The 17,657-nt window shown below is 55.7% G+C and overlaps 5 protein-coding genes across 5 annotated transcripts; 3 read left to right on the top strand and 2 right to left on the bottom strand.

The window, feature by feature from the left end:
- Nucleotides 1-1,394: 1,394 nt before the first annotated feature.
- On the bottom strand, nucleotides 1,395-1,988 carry PG998_002733 (uncharacterized protein; the record flags this gene model as incomplete). The annotated part of the gene is made up of 1 exon (XM_066869551.1): nucleotides 1,395-1,988. The coding sequence occupies one exon, from the start codon at nucleotides 1,986-1,988 to the stop codon at nucleotides 1,395-1,397; it is 594 nt and encodes a 197-aa protein (XP_066737966.1).
- Nucleotides 1,989-4,345: 2,357 nt separating this feature from the next.
- Nucleotides 4,346-5,172, top strand: PG998_002732 (aquaporin-like protein; the record flags this gene model as incomplete). Its single annotated transcript, XM_066869550.1, has 3 exons — nucleotides 4,346-4,660; nucleotides 4,743-4,794; nucleotides 4,880-5,172. The coding sequence occupies 3 exons, from the start codon at nucleotides 4,346-4,348 to the stop codon at nucleotides 5,170-5,172; spliced, it is 660 nt and encodes a 219-aa protein (XP_066737965.1).
- Nucleotides 5,173-6,019: 847 nt separating this feature from the next.
- PG998_002731 (uncharacterized protein) lies at nucleotides 6,020-6,878 on the bottom strand (the record flags this gene model as incomplete). Its single annotated transcript, XM_066869549.1, has 2 exons — nucleotides 6,020-6,731; nucleotides 6,790-6,878. The coding sequence occupies 2 exons, from the start codon at nucleotides 6,876-6,878 to the stop codon at nucleotides 6,020-6,022; spliced, it is 801 nt and encodes a 266-aa protein (XP_066737964.1).
- Nucleotides 6,879-8,637: 1,759 nt separating this feature from the next.
- PG998_002730 (uncharacterized protein) lies at nucleotides 8,638-10,347 on the top strand (the record flags this gene model as incomplete). The annotated part of the gene is made up of 1 exon (XM_066869548.1): nucleotides 8,638-10,347. The coding sequence occupies one exon, from the start codon at nucleotides 8,638-8,640 to the stop codon at nucleotides 10,345-10,347; it is 1,710 nt and encodes a 569-aa protein (XP_066737963.1).
- A 1,784-nt stretch (nucleotides 10,348-12,131) lies between these two features.
- On the top strand, nucleotides 12,132-17,525 carry PG998_002729 (uncharacterized protein; the record flags this gene model as incomplete). The annotated part of the gene is made up of 4 exons (XM_066869547.1): nucleotides 12,132-12,965; nucleotides 13,025-16,084; nucleotides 16,159-16,683; nucleotides 16,749-17,525. 4 exons carry the CDS (start codon nucleotides 12,132-12,134, stop codon nucleotides 17,523-17,525), a joined length of 5,196 nt encoding a protein of 1,731 aa, XP_066737962.1.
- Nucleotides 17,526-17,657: the final 132 nt, after the last annotated feature.

Raw genomic sequence — 17,657 nt, 5'->3', positions numbered from 1 at the left:
TTAGGCCAGATTAGATTCTGGGATGCCTACAGGGAGGGACTTGTATTGAAGGGAGATGAAGAATGATCTCAGTAGGAGAATGAACAAAAAGTGTACGGGGTGGATGTTTCGAAACAAAACGACCACTGGTAGCTGAGAATGAGTGAACCATACGCTTGATGAACTAGAGCTCTTCAAAATCACATCTCCACGGAACGACAGCTCACACCCTTCTACGAGGAGTAAATACTCCGACTGAGTTGAATGAGCAGGGGTGTAAGGTGAGATGAGGTGAGGTGAGGTGAGATAAGGTAAGATGACATGACATATTAACCGAAGTGGATATGATCACGCAATGGGGTACCATCATGACTTGCAAGGCATCTGGGCCTTCGAAGGCCAGGTTAGCCATTATCAGCTAGTATTTACTGCCTGCGGTCTCTAAAGATATCAAATATAGACATGTATATATTATGTCCTCATCCGCCTCCTGAAAAGCTTGAAGACATAAGTCCTGACACCAGCAACTTCAATCCAAGCTTCCTACAAAATATCAAACCAGTATCCTTCCACGTATAATACCTTCCAACCCCCATCCATTGTCTTTGAGCCAAAATGCGTGTCACTATTACCCTCGTCGCCTTTTCCGCCGCTGTCGGTCTTGCTATCCCTCAGCCTCCCGCAGAAGACTACACCCGCGGGCCCGGAGGACGCTCAGTTGAGGACGCCGACGCCATTCGCGGCCCTTACTGCGGCGGACGTGGATGCTGATATCGCTAAGCATCCCATCAGCGCCCGAACTCAAATCTTCGAAACTTGTTCTAGACAAATCGCGATATGAGTGCTACAGTGTCTTGCGCTACTACACCTCAGGGCAATATATTTTTGTACATGCCACGCTTGTAGTCACTTATCTAGTGATGTGGTGGAGTTAGTGAACGTGGATAGCAGACGGTGGACAACATGGAATTCAGTTCGATACACCATGAGCAACATGGGTACTTTGTGCAGCATCGAAATGCGGCCGTTTATCGATTATCTAGGAGGATCTGACAAGCGAAGGGCTCGGATCGTGTCCTTGGCCATTCACTCATTCGTCCAATCAAGTACATAAGCTAGGTAGTTACCAACTTGATCGTCTCCTCCAACGTAACTCTGTTCTTCCACCTTTTCTCTGAAGTAATGTCACTTACTATGCCCTCCTTCTACCATTGGAAAATAGCACAGATATCATATCCACTTAATTCAGCAGTGAATAATGTTCATAAAACAATACGGTGTTAAAGAAGTTGCTGTGAAAATGACGGACAAAAAAGCCACTTAAGATACTGAGACAGAAAAAGTCAGTAGAGTGATGGATTGTACTGTTTCAGTCGACACATTCACGCTGCGTAACCCATTTAATGCCCAAGATGTTATCTGCTGCCAGGTGGCGCCGTAACTCTTTGCTGAAGCATTCCTTGCCGAGCCACGAAGCTCGCCGCTAGCAGCTCGACCAGTCTCTCGCTGTTCGCTTGCACTGCCACGGACATGACGCTCTTGCCCACGTCATCACTGCTCGTGCAATCCGCCCCGGCGGCAAGTAGCGTTTCAGCCGCGCCCGCATGACCTTGCTCCACGCAGATGCGCAGCGGCGTCCGGCCCTGGCCGTCCCGGGCCTCGACACTCCCTCCACGGCCCAGAAGTATCGCGATGATGGCGCTGTGTCCCTCCTGGGCGGCGAGCAGAACCGCCGCGTCCAGCTGTTGTTGCAGTTTTGACGCATCGGGGTCTGAAACGTCCGGGCTGCAAGAGGTCGGACAAATGCTGGCGTCTTCTGGACCTTGAAAATCGTAGTGGGCAGGGGTGCTGTTGCCAGTCAAGCCGGGCCTCTCTGCAGTGAAATAGGCCAATGGATCTGGGTGAAGGACTGCGATCTCTGCCTTGGGGCCAGACCTACTAGCAGTTTGCGCGCTCGTTTCCCTGCAGTACTTTGCACACGTCAAATCCAAGGCGGATTCGGAACACATTGTTGTGCTCTCATCAATCTCGTGTTGGAAAGGATGCATGTGGTCCGCGTCTAAGAATGTTGAAGTTGGAAATGCATCATCCAGACTTGGATGATCGGTGACGGGGGAAGTCGGGATTGCGACAAAGGATACGGGTATGTTGAAGTCTGGTGTAAGTGGAAAGCTCGAAGCTTGGCAATGATCACATCTTGAGCAGTACGATTGCTGTTGTCTACCAGCAGCCAAGGACTCGGTCTGCTTGGCTTGCTGGTAGATCTTCCGACCTGCATGGAAATTATCAGTTCTGAATCCAGGAGTTGATCCGTCCGAAACTCACGATATTTTCGTTGAGCGATTTTATTCTGATTCCGCCTCTTCTCCAAGAGATCCAGGGCGTCTGACATGGGGCTGAGATCTGAAGAAGACTTGTTCATGATGAGTAGCGAGGTATGGTCGATACTATAAGTCTGCCATTCAAAGTGCGGACTACAAGTTACAAAGCTGTAATAAATATCTCAGTTTAAAAGCTTTTGCCATGCGCCATACAGCCAGTGCGAAGATGTTCGTTACATCTTCTAGATTCTCCCCCGGGCCGTTATCTGTAATCATGAAGCTTGTGATGGCCTAGGGCATCCGATTCGCGCCCGCTTCTGCGTATTCCGTATAAAGCTCTGTGGGGTTTTATCTGTGCTTACACGGTCGGGGTGGTGACCAAAGTCTCCTGTAATTGTGTGATGAGCCGTCTACAGTCAGCAAGTCACTGACGAAGTGGGAAGGTGAGATGGGGTGGCTGTTATGGTCGTATTTCACAGCCATTCGGAATTGTGATCACACTACAGGGGCTCCTCCCCGGAATCCATTGACATGGCTCAAATAAGATGCCAGCTCCTGGGCCTTAGTAGTCTTCGGAGGCAATGCGCCCATACTCACCTCAACACAGGCTTATGTCAGGAGACCCACGGGCCGCCATTCCACCAAATAGCGGACCTACTGAAGGATGTACCCATGGAAACCCTCAAAAACATTACCTAGCACAATGGTTGGCGCCGTAAGATAGGCTGGTAAAGGCGATTACGGAAGGGAACCATGACGCCGAAAAGCATGAATTGTGCGGTGCGCATCGCCGTAAGCAGACAAGCAAGCAACGGTCCCGTAGGATTTAGAGTGGCCGTGGAGACACAGACATCCACTCAAGGGAGTCCTCTGGTCGTATCCTGGACGAAGATGCGGGTGGCACATGGAGAAGAGAGAAGGGGGAGTGCGGCTTATCTTTTCCCCAAGGCCTTGCAAACACTGCCAGACTCTCGAAAGCTCCAGTTTAGGTCGGACGTAGTGAATTAAAGCCGGCGAACACTATATTTTGCTGGTCGATGAATTCTGACGAAGGAATGAGGCGCGCCGGGCAATATTTGCTTCGGTGGGTAGTGACTGGACCCTTTCAGTAATGCTTTGGGGGTCTACCAATTTTGAGGGCAACGATGTTATTTCGAATTGCGTCTTATAATTTTCCGACTCTGGATAAGTCAAACTTCATCACGTTATCATCATTGCTTACTAACTTGAACTCTACATGTAACTTTTATACTGCCAAGCCGCGCCGGTAGACGCCGCCGCTCGTCATATCTACCGCATCGCCTGCTGCAGCTACTCCACTCTCCTTGCCTTTTCTTTCTTTTTCGGTTCCATGTCCAGCTATCTACCTAACAGCAACGAAATCTCACACTCCTCTGTAACATCACAGTATGGCAGCAGAAGTAAGTCAACAAATGAAGCAGTATAAGGCGCTAGTCTAGCTAAGCATCAAAAGAAAGTGAGCGTGCTACGTTCTATATATACTAGTAAAGGCGTAGCCCAGGTACTAAGCCATAGTACTAAACTTCATCCTAGTGACAGGGGCCTGCCCCTGTCCCCCTAATGCGACATCCTCGCCTTATCGTCACTCTTGCCTCCTTCGCCCGTTTGGTGCAACTCTGATCCTCCACCACGAATAGATAGACTACAACAATGTGGAAACTCCATCGACGACGACGACAACTCCTCATCATATGGCATCCTCTAACGGGGCATTTTATGGCTTGATGATGGTTATAGACAATTTAAGATGTAGCAGATGCAAATCTTCATGTTAAGATGTATTATGACGGGAGAAGTTAGTCACTAAGTATCCTTCGGTTCTGACACGTTGCCTTGGATGCCATTGGTATTAAAATCGCTGAAATATGCCTCCTACATTGGGACGCTCCCAGCTTCTTCATTTTATACCTATTCTATTTTGCACCTTTCTCTCACCTTGGGAAAGGGACATCGATGCCAACAGCCCGGCAGAAGAAATCAAAACGAACAACCCGGCCTATTCAGGGCCCCAATTACCAGCCACAATGAATGCTGACCAACCCGGCGAACACGTCCGGCTTCCCTGGGAGGCCCGCGACCATAGCAAGTTACACAGCCACACGTCGGGCTCGCTGGATGGCGGGGAAAGCAACGCGCCTATGATGCGACGGCGAAGCATCCCCATCCTCAGCAGCTGTTCCAAGGAGGTGAAGAACCACCTCGTCGCGATGCTGTCTGAGTTCGTCGGTACCTTCCTCTTCCTCCTCTTCGCCTTTGGTGGTACCAACGCTGTGAATGACCCGACTGTGGTCGACTCCCCGGCAATCCGGCTAAGCTGCTATATATCTCGCTTTGCTTCGGTATGAGTCTGATGGTCAATGGGGTATGTAAATCTTCATTCTCTCTCAGTCATCTATTCATGCGGTCTAATGATCATGCTAGTGGGTGTTCTTCCGTATCAGCGGCGGCTTGTTCAATCCTGCAGTCACGTTGGGTAAGCTTCACCGTCCCCTCTTCTACCCATTCTGGCGTTCCAACCAAAAGCTTCTCTTCGTACTTACACATAGCTCTACCTGTAGGAATGACGATGGTAGGAGCCTTGACATACGTTCGCGGTGCTCTCGTTTTTCTTGGCCAAATCTTAGGGGGCATCGCCGCTGCGGCTGTTACCTACGCCATACTCCCGGGCCCCCTAAATGTGCGCACGAGCCTTGGCGGCGGTACTTCTGTGGTGCAGGGCCTCTTTATCGAGATGTTCCTGACCACGGAGCTGGTCTTGACGATCTTCATGCTGGCGGCTGAGAAGCATAGGGCTACTTATATGGCCCCCGTGGGTATCGGTATCAGCCTCTTCATTACTGAGCTGCTGTGAGTCTCCCATTCCCTTTCATGTCTCTCCTGTCATACACTATCGCGGCCTAGATGAACGTCATTGACAAGACAATCGAATAGCGGTGTCTATTATACAGGGGGCAGCGTGAATCCTGCCCGGAGCTTTGGACCTTCTGTTGTCCTTGGCTCGTTTTATTATTAGTACGTTTCTTTCCCGCTAGCCCTGTTCTACTTGGCTGTTGACTGACATATTCTCGCCGCAGCGATTGGATCTATTGGGTTGGTCCTATCCTTGGTAGCTTGCTGGCTTCAGGGTTTTATCTTCTAGTGAAGGCCCTAGAGTATGAGACGGTGAACCCTGGTCAAGACAGTGTAGAAAAGTGAAGCCCGGAGACTATAGGATCCGGAGGTGAGTTTCCGGAGCCTTAATTTCCAGCATCGACTATACGTCTGCCACGGGGGTTCTTGGTGGTGGGACAGGATTGAAGCTGTAGTTGCTGCATAGAGCTGGCAGGTTGTGTGGTCCAAAGGAAAAGGCTTTCTTGAGAGGTTGGTTGTTTGGTAGCCTAGTCAATCGAAGTGTATACTTAGTAGGAAACATTCACATGCCTGCACTTTGATGGGAGCAGTGCGGCCTCCAACTCCAGTGCCCTTGTCAGTGATTTGGGAAAGCTCCCGTAATTCTAATCAGTGGTCGGTTCCAGAGCTTTTAGGACTGTGGAATTGTTCCCACAGGATTTGGTGGCACCCAGTGGTCCCTGAGGTCCTCTCTGATCCTCACGCTATACCAACGTGCATCCAAGTCATATAATTATTTTTATTAATCACTCTCGTGATGCGAATCAAAAGAACCTCTCTTCCTCTGCCCTGATTCTGATCCGGTTGAACTAATAATCATCGTCCTCAGCAGCCATCATTCCTTCCTCGAAAGCCTCCTCGTTGCTGCTGGAGATGGCACTGGAGATCAAAGCCCCACCCAGAAGCCCGGCACCTACACCGAGCGCCGCACCCCCCATTGTGCCCATTCCCTTCTTCTTCTCGGGAGCCTGCTGGTATTGCGGGGCGCCGTAGTATCCTCCCTGCTGGGGCGGTTGGGCGTAGTATTGCGGCTGCTGCTGTGGCGGGGGCGCGCCATAGTATCCCTGTTGCTGTGGCGGGGGAGAGCTATAGTACTGCTGTTGTGGTGGCTGCTGCTGGTATTGTGGGGCTGGAGCTCCGTATGAATCGGATCGCTCCTGGGAATATTGCTGCTGCTGCTGCTGGGGGAAAGCACCCTTCGTCTTCTCCTGGAAAGACCCTACGATCTTGTTGAAGAAACCACCCTTGACGGGACCCTGCGACTCAGCTGCACCTGCCCCCTTTTCGGCGGATGCCGCCGGCGATGGGGGAGCGGCGCCCGGACGGCTGGCTAGATTGACCGTGGGCGCTTGCTCCGCGAACGCCCGTTCCGCAGATGGTTTCTCCGCGGCGTCGTTCTTCTCGGCCTTCTCGGCGGGAGCTGGAGGTGGACCGGCCGGCGGCTTCTCTGCGTTGGGGTCCTCCGCCGGGGCTGTCGGCTTGTCCCACTGCGATTTCTTGGTGAATAGGTTGACGTAGAACCTGGCGTTGGTCATGTAAGCCGATTTGCTTCGAGCAAAACTTGAATCAGTCAACTTACCATGCTTGATACTGTTCGTTCCAGCGAGACGCCCAGCCTTCGGGGACAGTTGGAGGGGGTGGGCCGGCAGGAGGTGCGTACTCAGTCATGATGAGAGGTCAACGGGATAGTGTAAGATTGAATAATAAAAGTGATGGTTTGGGATGGAATGTAGTGTGTTGTTCTTAGCAAGTATTAAGATGATGAGAACTGAGATGATGAATGAAGCCCCGGACTAGACATGGTAAATATACCCAAGACCATGAGTGCAAGACACCACCGTTAACTTGCAACTCTCCTTGCATGTCAGTATTGACGAACCACATATTCATTCATGAGGTGCGAGAGTAGTTTGGTTGCGCGTGGCTGTGCGGCATTAGTTGACGCTATTCGCGAGTGTCGGGTGTTCTGGACGGCTGGACGCCGACCCCTGAACGAGTGGCCGGCCAATCACATTAACGCAGTGCTTTACTGGCTGAAGCGACACTGTCAATGGCTGATTATCGAGCCGTCCAAATAAAGTGTTACGTCGCAAACTCTATTCGGCGCCGCGGGCCCGATAAACCTGGCTAACCTCGGATTGAAACTGGCCCGGTCCCCGGTGCCCAAACAAGACAGGGATTCATCCAATCTCCAGTCGGCGGCGACAACTCTTCAAAGTCACCCCCGACAGACGAGCAAGAACGCCAGTTTAATATTGATAGTCGCATATGAGCGTTTCTCGTTGATAGTTGGTTGAACAGAGTTGGGCACGATGCTATACGCGTAGAGTTTGCGAAAGCCCCTACCCGCTCTTCGGGTCCGAAGTTTCCGCAGCGCCGGCCCCTTCTGTATCACGTGCTTGTTTGACAGTCTTTCGGCGCTCACTTCACCACCCTAGTCTGGTAGGTGCAATCCGCTGAGTTTTAACCACGAACTCTCTTAAGTACAGGTTGAGCTTGTGCAATGTTCCTTCTTCTTCCCCCTATCATACTTGCTCCTCCTATATTCCTTTCGTGTCACCCCATAGACACTTGAAATGTGGCGCAGTGTGCAATCGCAACCACGAAATCCGTACCGGCGCTCACCAACTCCAGGAGGCACAGAAGCGACGACGGTATGCACCTGCGGCGTAGTTCATGAGCCGCGGTTGAAAATTAAAGGCTTTGGCTGCCAGAGACCCAGGGTAGCGCTCCATCGACAATAATATCAACCTGAGTGAACCCCTGTCGGAGGAATTATTCAGTCATTCGGGCATCTCTATTAGTTCAGCGGACGAGGTGCTGGATAATGACCATCAGTCAGCAAGACAGGCTGTGGCAAATCCGAGCCCCTGTATTACGGCAATTAGTCCTGTCTAATAGCTCTCCAGGACTTCTGTTGGATCGACAGTTCGACATGTCTTCAAGAAGAAAAATCAAAGAGGGGATACTCCTCTGGAAAAGGTGTCAACTTCACAACTGAAGGGTATGTTCCCCAATCCCCGAGGGCTTGTATCGTATCCTATCAAAGGCTATTACAGTCAACTACCATGTATGTTACTTCTCTCTATAGACCTCTTATATGTATATTCGGATCTCCCTTGGCTCCTTCGCCTCAAGCGCATAGGGCCAGTCAGCACTAATGAGACGCTGACATCACGTGCCTCCTATTAAGTGGAATCTGCGGGGCTGTGCTGTCTGACAGGCAGAAACAGGCCACTTTCAACACATTCTTCACTTGACCGGGCTTTCCCTCGACACGTTGTACTCCGCCGCCTATCTCATCCGTGTTACACGACGTCAGTGGCAGTTGTAGTAAGTCTTCAACTAGCCGAATCGCGACTGGACTTCTCTGACTCCTAACAGCAGTCGGTGGGATATAGCTCTGTAATTCTCAACACTTGTGATAATGGAAGCTGAAGAGAATCAATGTCCGGCCTGCTATGGCACCCGAATCAGAAGGTTTTTTATCGAGAATGCCGAACCTGGCTGCAGTAGCTGTCAGATTTTGGCCGGAAGCCTTCGCCATTTTTATCCCCCGGAAGGCCCCCGAGGGAAAATCAACCTTATCCCCAACTACTTTCAAGATGGGTCACCCTACGTTCAGATCTCTCACAAGGACGAGGACCTGCCGCCGACTGGAATCGTTTTTTATGTCTCGCATAGAGAGGATGCCCAGTCTGTCGCATTGAAAGTAGGGGGTTTTTTCGACAACTTGGCCGTGCGCCGAGACATCGAGGAAGTGCCCTCCGGCCAGTCCAGTGTTGACCAGATAACAACCTGGACCCGCCGGTGTCGCGAATCTCACGCCAAATGTCAACGTGAGACGCCGACCTTGCCCTCCCGAGTGATCGAAGTCAACACGGAAGACGGAAACTGTCGCCTGTATGAGTCGAATGGCGAACGCGCGGAGTACATTGCGCTCTCTCATTGTTGGGGGAAAATCACCATCCTTACCACGTTGAAGAAAAGTGTCAAGGCACACAGCAACTGTATCAAGCTCGAAACATTACCCAAAACGTTCCAAGAGGCTATCCAAACCACCCGCAACCTAGGAATTCGGTACATATGGATCGACTCGCTTTGCATCGTTCAGGACGATGCCGACGACTGGGCGAAGGAGTCGGCCATGATGGCCTCGATCTATCGAAACGCGTATCTGACGCTCGCGGCAACGGCCGCCAAAGATGGCTCGGAAGGCTTGTTCAAGAGTCGCCAGGTCGACACGTACTCGCACACGCTGAGCGGCACCCAAGGGGGATCGGATGACGTGACTATCCGTGCCACGTTGCACCGGAAACACGACTGTCTCCGCGCCGTCGACGACTTGTCGGAGTCTGGCCTGGCATCTCTGCCGCTGATGACGCGCGCATGGTGCTTCCAGGAGCGCCTATTGTCGTCCAGAGTCCTCCAATTTGCGGCCGACGAGATGGTCTGGGAGTGCGAAGAAGCCACGAGCTGCGAGTGCGACCTGGTCGAGGACTACATGCAGTACGACTGGAGCCAGCTGACGGGCGGGGACGTGAGCGCCCAGGAGGTGCCCGACCGGACGCTCTTCCGGCTCCCGGACATGGAGAAGCACTGGTTCCGGCTGGTCCGTACCTACACCGTCCTCAACATCACGAAGGACTTTGATCGCCTGCCGGCGCTGTCGGGAATAGCGAGCACTCTGGTCGCGGCCGACGACTACATGGCGGGCATCCGGCGAAGCAGCGCGCTGCAGGATCTGGCCTGGCTGTCGACCACATCACCGCCGCCGCGCAGGCCCGACACGTATGTGGCGCCGTCGTGGTCCTGGGCCTCGGTCATAGGCCGAATCCAGCACATCCAGGCATGGAATCTAGAAGGGGCCAACAAGCCGGAGGTGTCGGCCGGGCTGGCGCAGGTCAAGAGCGTATCCACCGTCAAGTCCACGGTGGATCGGTTCGGGCGCGTCAAGGCGGGCGAATTGAGGATATGCGGGACGTATTTCAACGCGCTGGTGAAGCAGAAGGACAAGAGCGAGATCATTGGGTCGACGTTCGGACAGCACTGGCTGACCCTGGAGATACCGGATCTGCCACAATCTGTAGGGTGGCCGAAGGGAAGCGTCGTTCGACACCGTCGAGGACGCCCGTGAAGCGGTCGGCCGGTCTGTACGGATTCTGGCACTGTGGTCACAGTATGGGGATATTGCCTTTCTCATGCTAGCTCGCCAGTCACACATCCCATCGAGATTCCGAAGAATTGGGCTGTTCAAGACAGTTCCCATTGCGTCAATTGAAGGGAAGGTGAAGAAATTCACCGTCGACGAGGTTTTGGAGAAGGGGCGTAAGTTAGACATTACCATTGTGTGAGCTGGCTCATATTTGAGATTTTATGTCCTTTGACCCGCTATAACGGGGTTGAAATAGACTCATCTGTGTATACTGTCTGTGCCACATGATGACAGCCGCACCCCACGTGCCCCAAACCGTTGGAGAGAACCGGAATACTGGCTCTCAAGTGTCACATTGGTATGTATGGTTAGATCCCAAATATTACTAAAGAGAAGACGGTTGCACATTCTTCCAAGGGTGGCACACGAGCTGCCTGTCCTATCTTCATCCAACCAGGTATATCCCTGCTCGGATGCTATCCCTTCCGCAGTCAAATGTCGAATTGAGCGCATGTCATTTCCGCAGATACGCAGAGCGCACGTGCTAGCGTCACGCTTAGCATCCCTGCTTCTCGATTGGGTAAAAGGAGGTCCCGACTGCTAAAGCCAATTACTGTTTTTGGCGGACCCAGTAGACCAACGGGGAAAAGGAAGTTCGCTTGACTCGCGTGGGCTACCAGAGCACTGGAAACGGTGAGAGGGAATTGACCCAATACTATTGAGTGACAGATAAAACGTATGATCGTTAACGAGGGGAAACGCAAGGGGGAAAGCAAGGGGGCCAGGTCTAGACTATGGTGTTATATGTGGCTTCCTGCCAAGCCAGGAGCAAACCGACGAACCCTTGCCCCACAGTATATAGTCCAGCCGACTGTCGTGGCTTTGTGTGATTTGGCGGCGACCATATATTATAGTTTGCTCAGTATTCATCCTGCATACCGGTTTGCCGAGCTGAGCTGCATCGAGGAGGGATCTCTGTCGCCGCACGCAGACGTGGCCAAGGCCGCACCCCTCGCGCTACGCTCAACTAGTCGGGGAGAGCCACGGAGTCAGTGGGGTGTTGCCTGTTAGTGCACGGCGATAAGGTGTGGGAGCCATTCACAGCGACGACATGCCCCTGACCTACTATTGTATAGCCTACACCTAGCCGTCCGACGTTCCACCGGGGCTAACAGGCCCACGACTATTCGTGGGGGCTCGCCTCGATTGGGACTACTTACTGTATCCAGCGGCAAGGTCGTCACCGAGCTGTGCGAGCATTTTCCAGATAGCGTTGTTGTCGGCTGACCTTGCGTTACGTTTCGTCCCGAAAGCAGGGAAACATGTACGTACGTCAAGGCAAGACATTAACCGTAGCCGCTCCTGGCGACGCACATAATTCCCTTTACATGCTTAGAAAACAGCGACCATGTGGAGATCGTACAATTTCTTCACGTATATTGCGGCAACCTAAGCGAGATAGACACCGGGCGTTGTGTTACATTTCACCGGCATGATCGGCGACGTAAGGGATTCGGTGTCGAATGCGACTTATAACTAGTAGCGGCCGATCCCCCAAGGAGGACTTGACGAGAAACGCAGCTCGAGCACTTAAACCTTGGAGACGCTCGGGGCCAATGATTTTACAGTATGGCTGCTGAGAACCCCATGTCTCCCGTGAAGGGAGAGAAGGGTTTCACCCCTCGACCTCAACTAGTTCGTATGTGGAGGTCAACGAAGACAATTCCCTTCAATGTGACCCTACCAGAGACGTTGCCATAGTTGGCATGTCATGCCGCACGGCGGGTGGCCTCAACTCCCCGGAGAAGCTCTGGGAGTTCCTGATGGACAAGAAGGACGCCTCGGGCGAGGTACCGCAGCACCGGTGGGAGCCGTGGCTGCGCCGAGACGTGCGGAACAAGAAAGAGCTGCAGCAGACCATCTCGCGGGGCTACTTCATCGAGGACCTGGAGAACTTCGACGCCGCCTTCTTCGGCATCTCGCCCAAGGAGGCCAACCAGATGGACCCGCACCAGCGGCTCGGGCTGGAGCTGGCCTGGGAGGCGCTCGAGGACGCGGGCATCGACCCGCACGCCCTGGCCGAGTCGGACACGGCCGTGTACATGGGCTGCGACTCGGACGACTACTCGCGCCTGCTGATGGAGGACCTGCCCAACATCGAGCCCTGGATGGGCATCGGCACCGCCGCCCACGGCATCCCCAACCGCATCTCCTACCACCTCAACCTCATGGGCCCCAGCGCCGCCGTCGACGCCGCCTGCGCCTCGGGCCTCGTCGCCATCCACCTCGGCATGCGCGCCATCCTCGACGGCGAGTCCACCGTCGCCCTCGCCGGCGGCGTCAACGTCCTGCTGAGCCCGGCGCTGACGCGCATGCTGGGCAAGGCGGGCGCCCTGTCGCCCGGGGGCGTGTGCCGGTCCTTCGACGACGACGCCGACGGCTACGCGCGCGGCGAGGGCGGCGCTGTCATCGTGCTCAAGAACCTGGCGGCTGCCGTCGCCGACGGCGACCGCATCCTCGCCGTCGCCAAGGGCAGCGCCGTCGCCCAGGACGGCAAGACCAACGGCATCATGGCGCCCAACGCCGGGGCGCAGGAGCTCGTGGGCCGCCAGGCGCTGGCGCGGCGCGGCTGCCGCCCTCGGCCGTCGACTATGTCGAGGCGCACGCCACGTCGACCAAGCTCGGCGACCCCACCGAGGTCTCGGCGCTGGCGGCGCTGTACGGCGCCGGCGCCGGGCGGAACCAGACGTCGCCCGTCTACCTCGGCTCCATCAAGCCCAACGTGGGCCATCTGGAGGCCGCCGCGGGCGCCATCGGCTTCGTCAAGGCCGTCCTCGCCGTCAACAAGGGCCGGCTCGCGCCCCAGGCCCGGCTCAACAAGCTGAACAGCCGTATCCACTGGCCCAGCTCTGGACTGCAGGTAGTGCGAGATGCTATGGCGTGGCCGGGCACTAAAGATAACAACAATACTCAGATCAGCCCCAGGACTGCAGCAGTTTGCTGTTATGGCTATGGCGGTACGGTTGCGCATGCAGTGATCCAACAGACGCCATCTTTAAGTACCACTACCCCCTCTTCGCCTTTGACAGGAGCCCAGGACCGAGGACCAATCATCCTACCGGTGTCGGCATCGCAACAAAAGAGACTGGCTCCGCGGTGCAAACAGATGGCTCAATGGTTCAGTCATCCTAGCAATAAATATTATAGCTTAGGTGACATCGCGCATACTCTGGCTCGGCGTCGCGCCCACCAGGCCCACCGAGCCGCCGTTGTTGTCGAGACGCACCGCGAGGCAATAGAGGCAATGAATGCTGTCGCAGAGGACGATTGCGACGGAAAGGATCACATTGCCGTCGGGGGGCGGGTTCTGGGATCTCCTACAGATCGTGCAACCGACGTAGTCTGGGTATTCTCCGGCCACGGGGCGCAGTGGAAAGAAATGGGCACATCGTTGCTGAAGAGCAGTGTGTTCACGGAGTTCCTTCGGAGCTTGGACGCGTTGGTGCAGTTGGAGGCTGGCTTCTCCGCGCTCAAGGCGCTGCAGACCGGCGACTTTGAGAGTAACACCGCACAAATACAGGTGTTGACATACGTCGTACAGGTTGGCCTGCACCGGCTGCTGGTTTCGGAAGGCGTAGAGCCCCAGGCCGTGATCGGGCATTCGGTTGGAGAAGTGGCGGCTACCGTGGTCGCAGGCTGTCTCGACGTCGAGGAAGGGTTACTACTAGTCGCCCGACGCGCCAAGTTGTATGCCGCCTTGCGCGCCAAGGTCGCTGGCGCCATGGCTCTCGTACAATTGCCCTATGCGCAAGTCACCAAAGAGCTTGCAGGCAGAAAGGATGTCGTTGCGGCCATCGACTCTTCCCCTTCCAGCTGCGTCGTCAGCGGAACGGCGTCAAGTGTGGAGGAGTTCGTGTCCAAGCTCAAAGCTCGCGGAGTCAAGACGTTCCGCGTCAACACCGACGTCGCCTTCCACAGTCCCATGTTGGAAGACTACTTGACGCCTCTTGCCAATGTGCTAAAAGGGTCATTGCATCCTCGCTTGCCCGCTATACGAGCATACTCGACCTCGGCCGCTGACCCGCGCGCCGAAACCTTGAGAGGGGTCGAGTACTGGCAGAATAATATGGTAGGCCCCGTCATGCTCCAATCGGCCGTCAATGCGGCCTTGGACGACGGCTACCGAATCTTCCTGGAAATCTCGTCACATCCCATCCTGCTCCATTCGCTAGCGGAAATAATGTCGGAGCGAGGCTTGAACGAAGACGAGTTCCTGGTCGCCGCCACAATGAAGCGGGGCAAGCCGGTCCTGAGCAGTGTTCGCAGCGCGGTGGCGCGCCTATACACCGCCGGCGCGAACGTGGACTGGAAGAAGCAGTTTGGAACTGGAAATAAGTGGTGTCAGGAAGTGCCCCTCGCCCCGTGGCTTCACAAACCCTACTACCAGCAGGTTGAGGCCTCCCCTCCCGCCAGCAACCAGACGCACGACGTCGAAACCCACACCATCCTAGGGCAACGCACCGATGTAGCCGGCACTGATCTGACGATTTTCACGACGAAGTTGAGCGACGCGGCGAAGCCGTATCCCGGCCTTCACCCGCTCGAGGGCACCGAGATCATCCCCGCGGGTGTGTATATCAACACCTTCCACCGCGCCACGGGGGCCACCGTCCTGACGGATTTGGAGCTTCGTATTCCCGTTTCTATGGGCCCCGACACCCGCGACGTGCAAGTCATCGTCCAAGGGGACCAGATCCGCGTCGCATCCAGCGCGGAGAGGACGGAAGCGAATAACCTGGAGCAGTCATGGGTCACGCACAGTGCTGCGAAATGGACCCTGACGAGAGGAAATGACAATGTAGAACAAGGACCCGTCGATATTCAGTCCGTGCAAAAGCGCATTGGCACTATCCTGCCGAACGACTTTGTTTTTGACTTCCTTAAAAAGATTGGTGTTGAAGGCATCGCATTCCCGTGGCAGGTCGTTGAACACTACGGCAATTCCAAGGAGATGATGGTCAAGGTCGACATGGACCCATCGGTGGAGCCATCGAGCTGGGAGCAGACCGGCTCGTTGGCTCCCATGTTCGACGCGGCGACTTCAGTCGGCTCCGCCATTTTCTTCGACGACATCAAACTCAAGATCGTTTCCGGGATCCAGCGCGTCGACATCTTCACCGACAAGGGCTTACCCAAGATCGGCTATCTGTACATCGAGCGTGCCTCCGACGCCAAGGGCCCCAAGGCCAACATCGATATACTAGGTGTGGACGGATCGAGGCTAGCCCGGATCTCGTCGATGATATTCTCCGAAGTCGAGGGCGCGCGGGGCGTCAGCGGCACCGTCGACGGCCTCGTCCACCGCATGGCCTGGATCCCGCCCAAGTTCTCCGAGACGCCGCGCGAGCTCGGCAGCGTGCTGCTCGTGGCGGCCGGCTCGGACCGGTACGTCAGCCAGCTGCGGTCGGAAGCGACGGAGCTGCTGCACCTCAGCTCCGCGACGCAGCTCGAGGGCCGCCGGGCCGACGAGGCGGCGGCCCTGCTCGCCCGGTGCGGCAGCACCGTCATCTTCGTCCCCGCCGTCGACGACGTCGCGAGCGTCGACCAGGTGCCCGCCGCCGCGCAGGCGCTCGTCTGCGAAGCGACGGCCGTCGTGCGGTTCATGGCGGCCGCGCGGGCGCGCGCCAAGGACTGCCGGCTCTTCGTCGTGACGCGCGGCGTCCGCGCCGGCTTGACGCGACGGGGCTGGCGCATGGCCCGCTGCACGGGCTGGCGCGCATCATCGGCTCCGAGCATCCGGACCTCTGGGGCGGGCTTACCGACACCGATCCGCGTGACGAGGGCCGGTTCCCGCTCCTGGCGCTCAAGTACGTCAAGGGGCAGGACGTGCTGCACATGACGGATGGGCTGCCCAGACGGCCTATGTTGCGGCCGTTCACGCGCGACTTCTTGCACAAGCCCGATGCATTCGTCAAGAAGACCCTGCTGCCCAAGCCGGAAGGTACGTATGTCGTTACAGGCGGCCTCGGCGATCTGGCTCTCGAGACTTGCGACTTCTTGGCCAAGAAAGGGGCTCGTCGTTTCGTCCTGGTATCTCGCCGCCGTCTACCCCTGCGCAGGCACTGGGACACGCTGGTAGCGGCCGACGATTACAAGTGGGCGACCATCATCAAGAAGATTCGACTCCTGGAATCGCTTGGCGTGGCTGTGCTTACCGTGCCGCTGGATGTATCAGATCCGGCTGCTTCCGATATCCTCCTGACTGCCCTTGATAATCTAGGGCTTCCACCAGTCCTTGGAGTCATCCACGCAGCTGGTGTGGCAGGCGGTAGCATGCTCATGGACACAACAAGGGAAGACTACAACGAGGTCTTCTCCCCAAGGTGGACGGCGCCGTGGCCCTGCACAAGGCGTTCCCGCCCGGGACGCTGGACTTCTTCGTGTCGTTCTCGAGCATCGGGCAGCTCGTGGGCATGGAGGGCCAGGCGGCGTACGCGTCGGCCAACGCGTTCCTGGACGGGCTGACGACGTTCCGGCGCAACGCGGGCGACAACGCCGTCGCGTTCCAGTACACGGTGTGGGAGGGCCTGGGCATGGTCAAGGACCTGGCGGCGCTCGAGCAGCAGTTCCGGGCGCTGGGCGTCACGACCATCTCGCCGGCCGAGGCGTACCGCGCCTGGGAGCACGTCAACAAGTACGACGTAGAGGGCGCCGTCGTGAGCCGGCTGCACCCCATCGAGGAGGGCGAGGCGGTACCCGTCCCGCTGTTTGAGGACGTCATCATCCGAAAGCCTTCCGCTGCGGCCGCTGCGTATCACAATAGTGGCAACAAGGAGGCCGAGCCGCTCGACAGGTCGATGCTCTTCTCGCCGCCGCCGACGCCCCCTAGCGGCACCGGCGGCTTGGACCTCCGCGTGAACCTGGCGCTGAAGCTGCGTGAGTGCATCGCTTCCGTGCTGATGATGCCCGACATCGAGGATATCGAGGTCAACAAGCCGCTCTCGGACTTTGGTGTGGACAGTGTTATGACCGTAGTGTTGCGCCAGAAGCTGCAAAAGGCTTTCGGTATCAAGTTGCCGGCTACTCTGACTTGGAACTATCCTACCGTCAACCACCTGGTGGGCTGGTTCTCGGAGAATCTTGCTCCAGCCTCGTTTTGAGCCTAACATTTGGATTAGGAGTAGCTATATTAGAGGTTTTATAAGTCCCAGATTATTAATGAGTTATATCAGCGGTAGCCTTGCATTTACATATTGAGTCTTTATCAATCAGCCAGTCGACTTAGGCGATAA

Source organism: Apiospora kogelbergensis (genome assembly GCF_038363985.1).
Source record: "Apiospora kogelbergensis strain CBS 113332 chromosome Unknown utg000001l_segment0_segment0, whole genome shotgun sequence".
In the NCBI taxonomy this organism is placed as follows: Eukaryota; Fungi; Ascomycota; class Sordariomycetes; order Amphisphaeriales; family Apiosporaceae; genus Apiospora; species Apiospora kogelbergensis.
The sequence above is the reverse complement of the archived record's forward strand: the minus strand, read 5'-3'. Positions and strand labels throughout refer to the sequence as shown.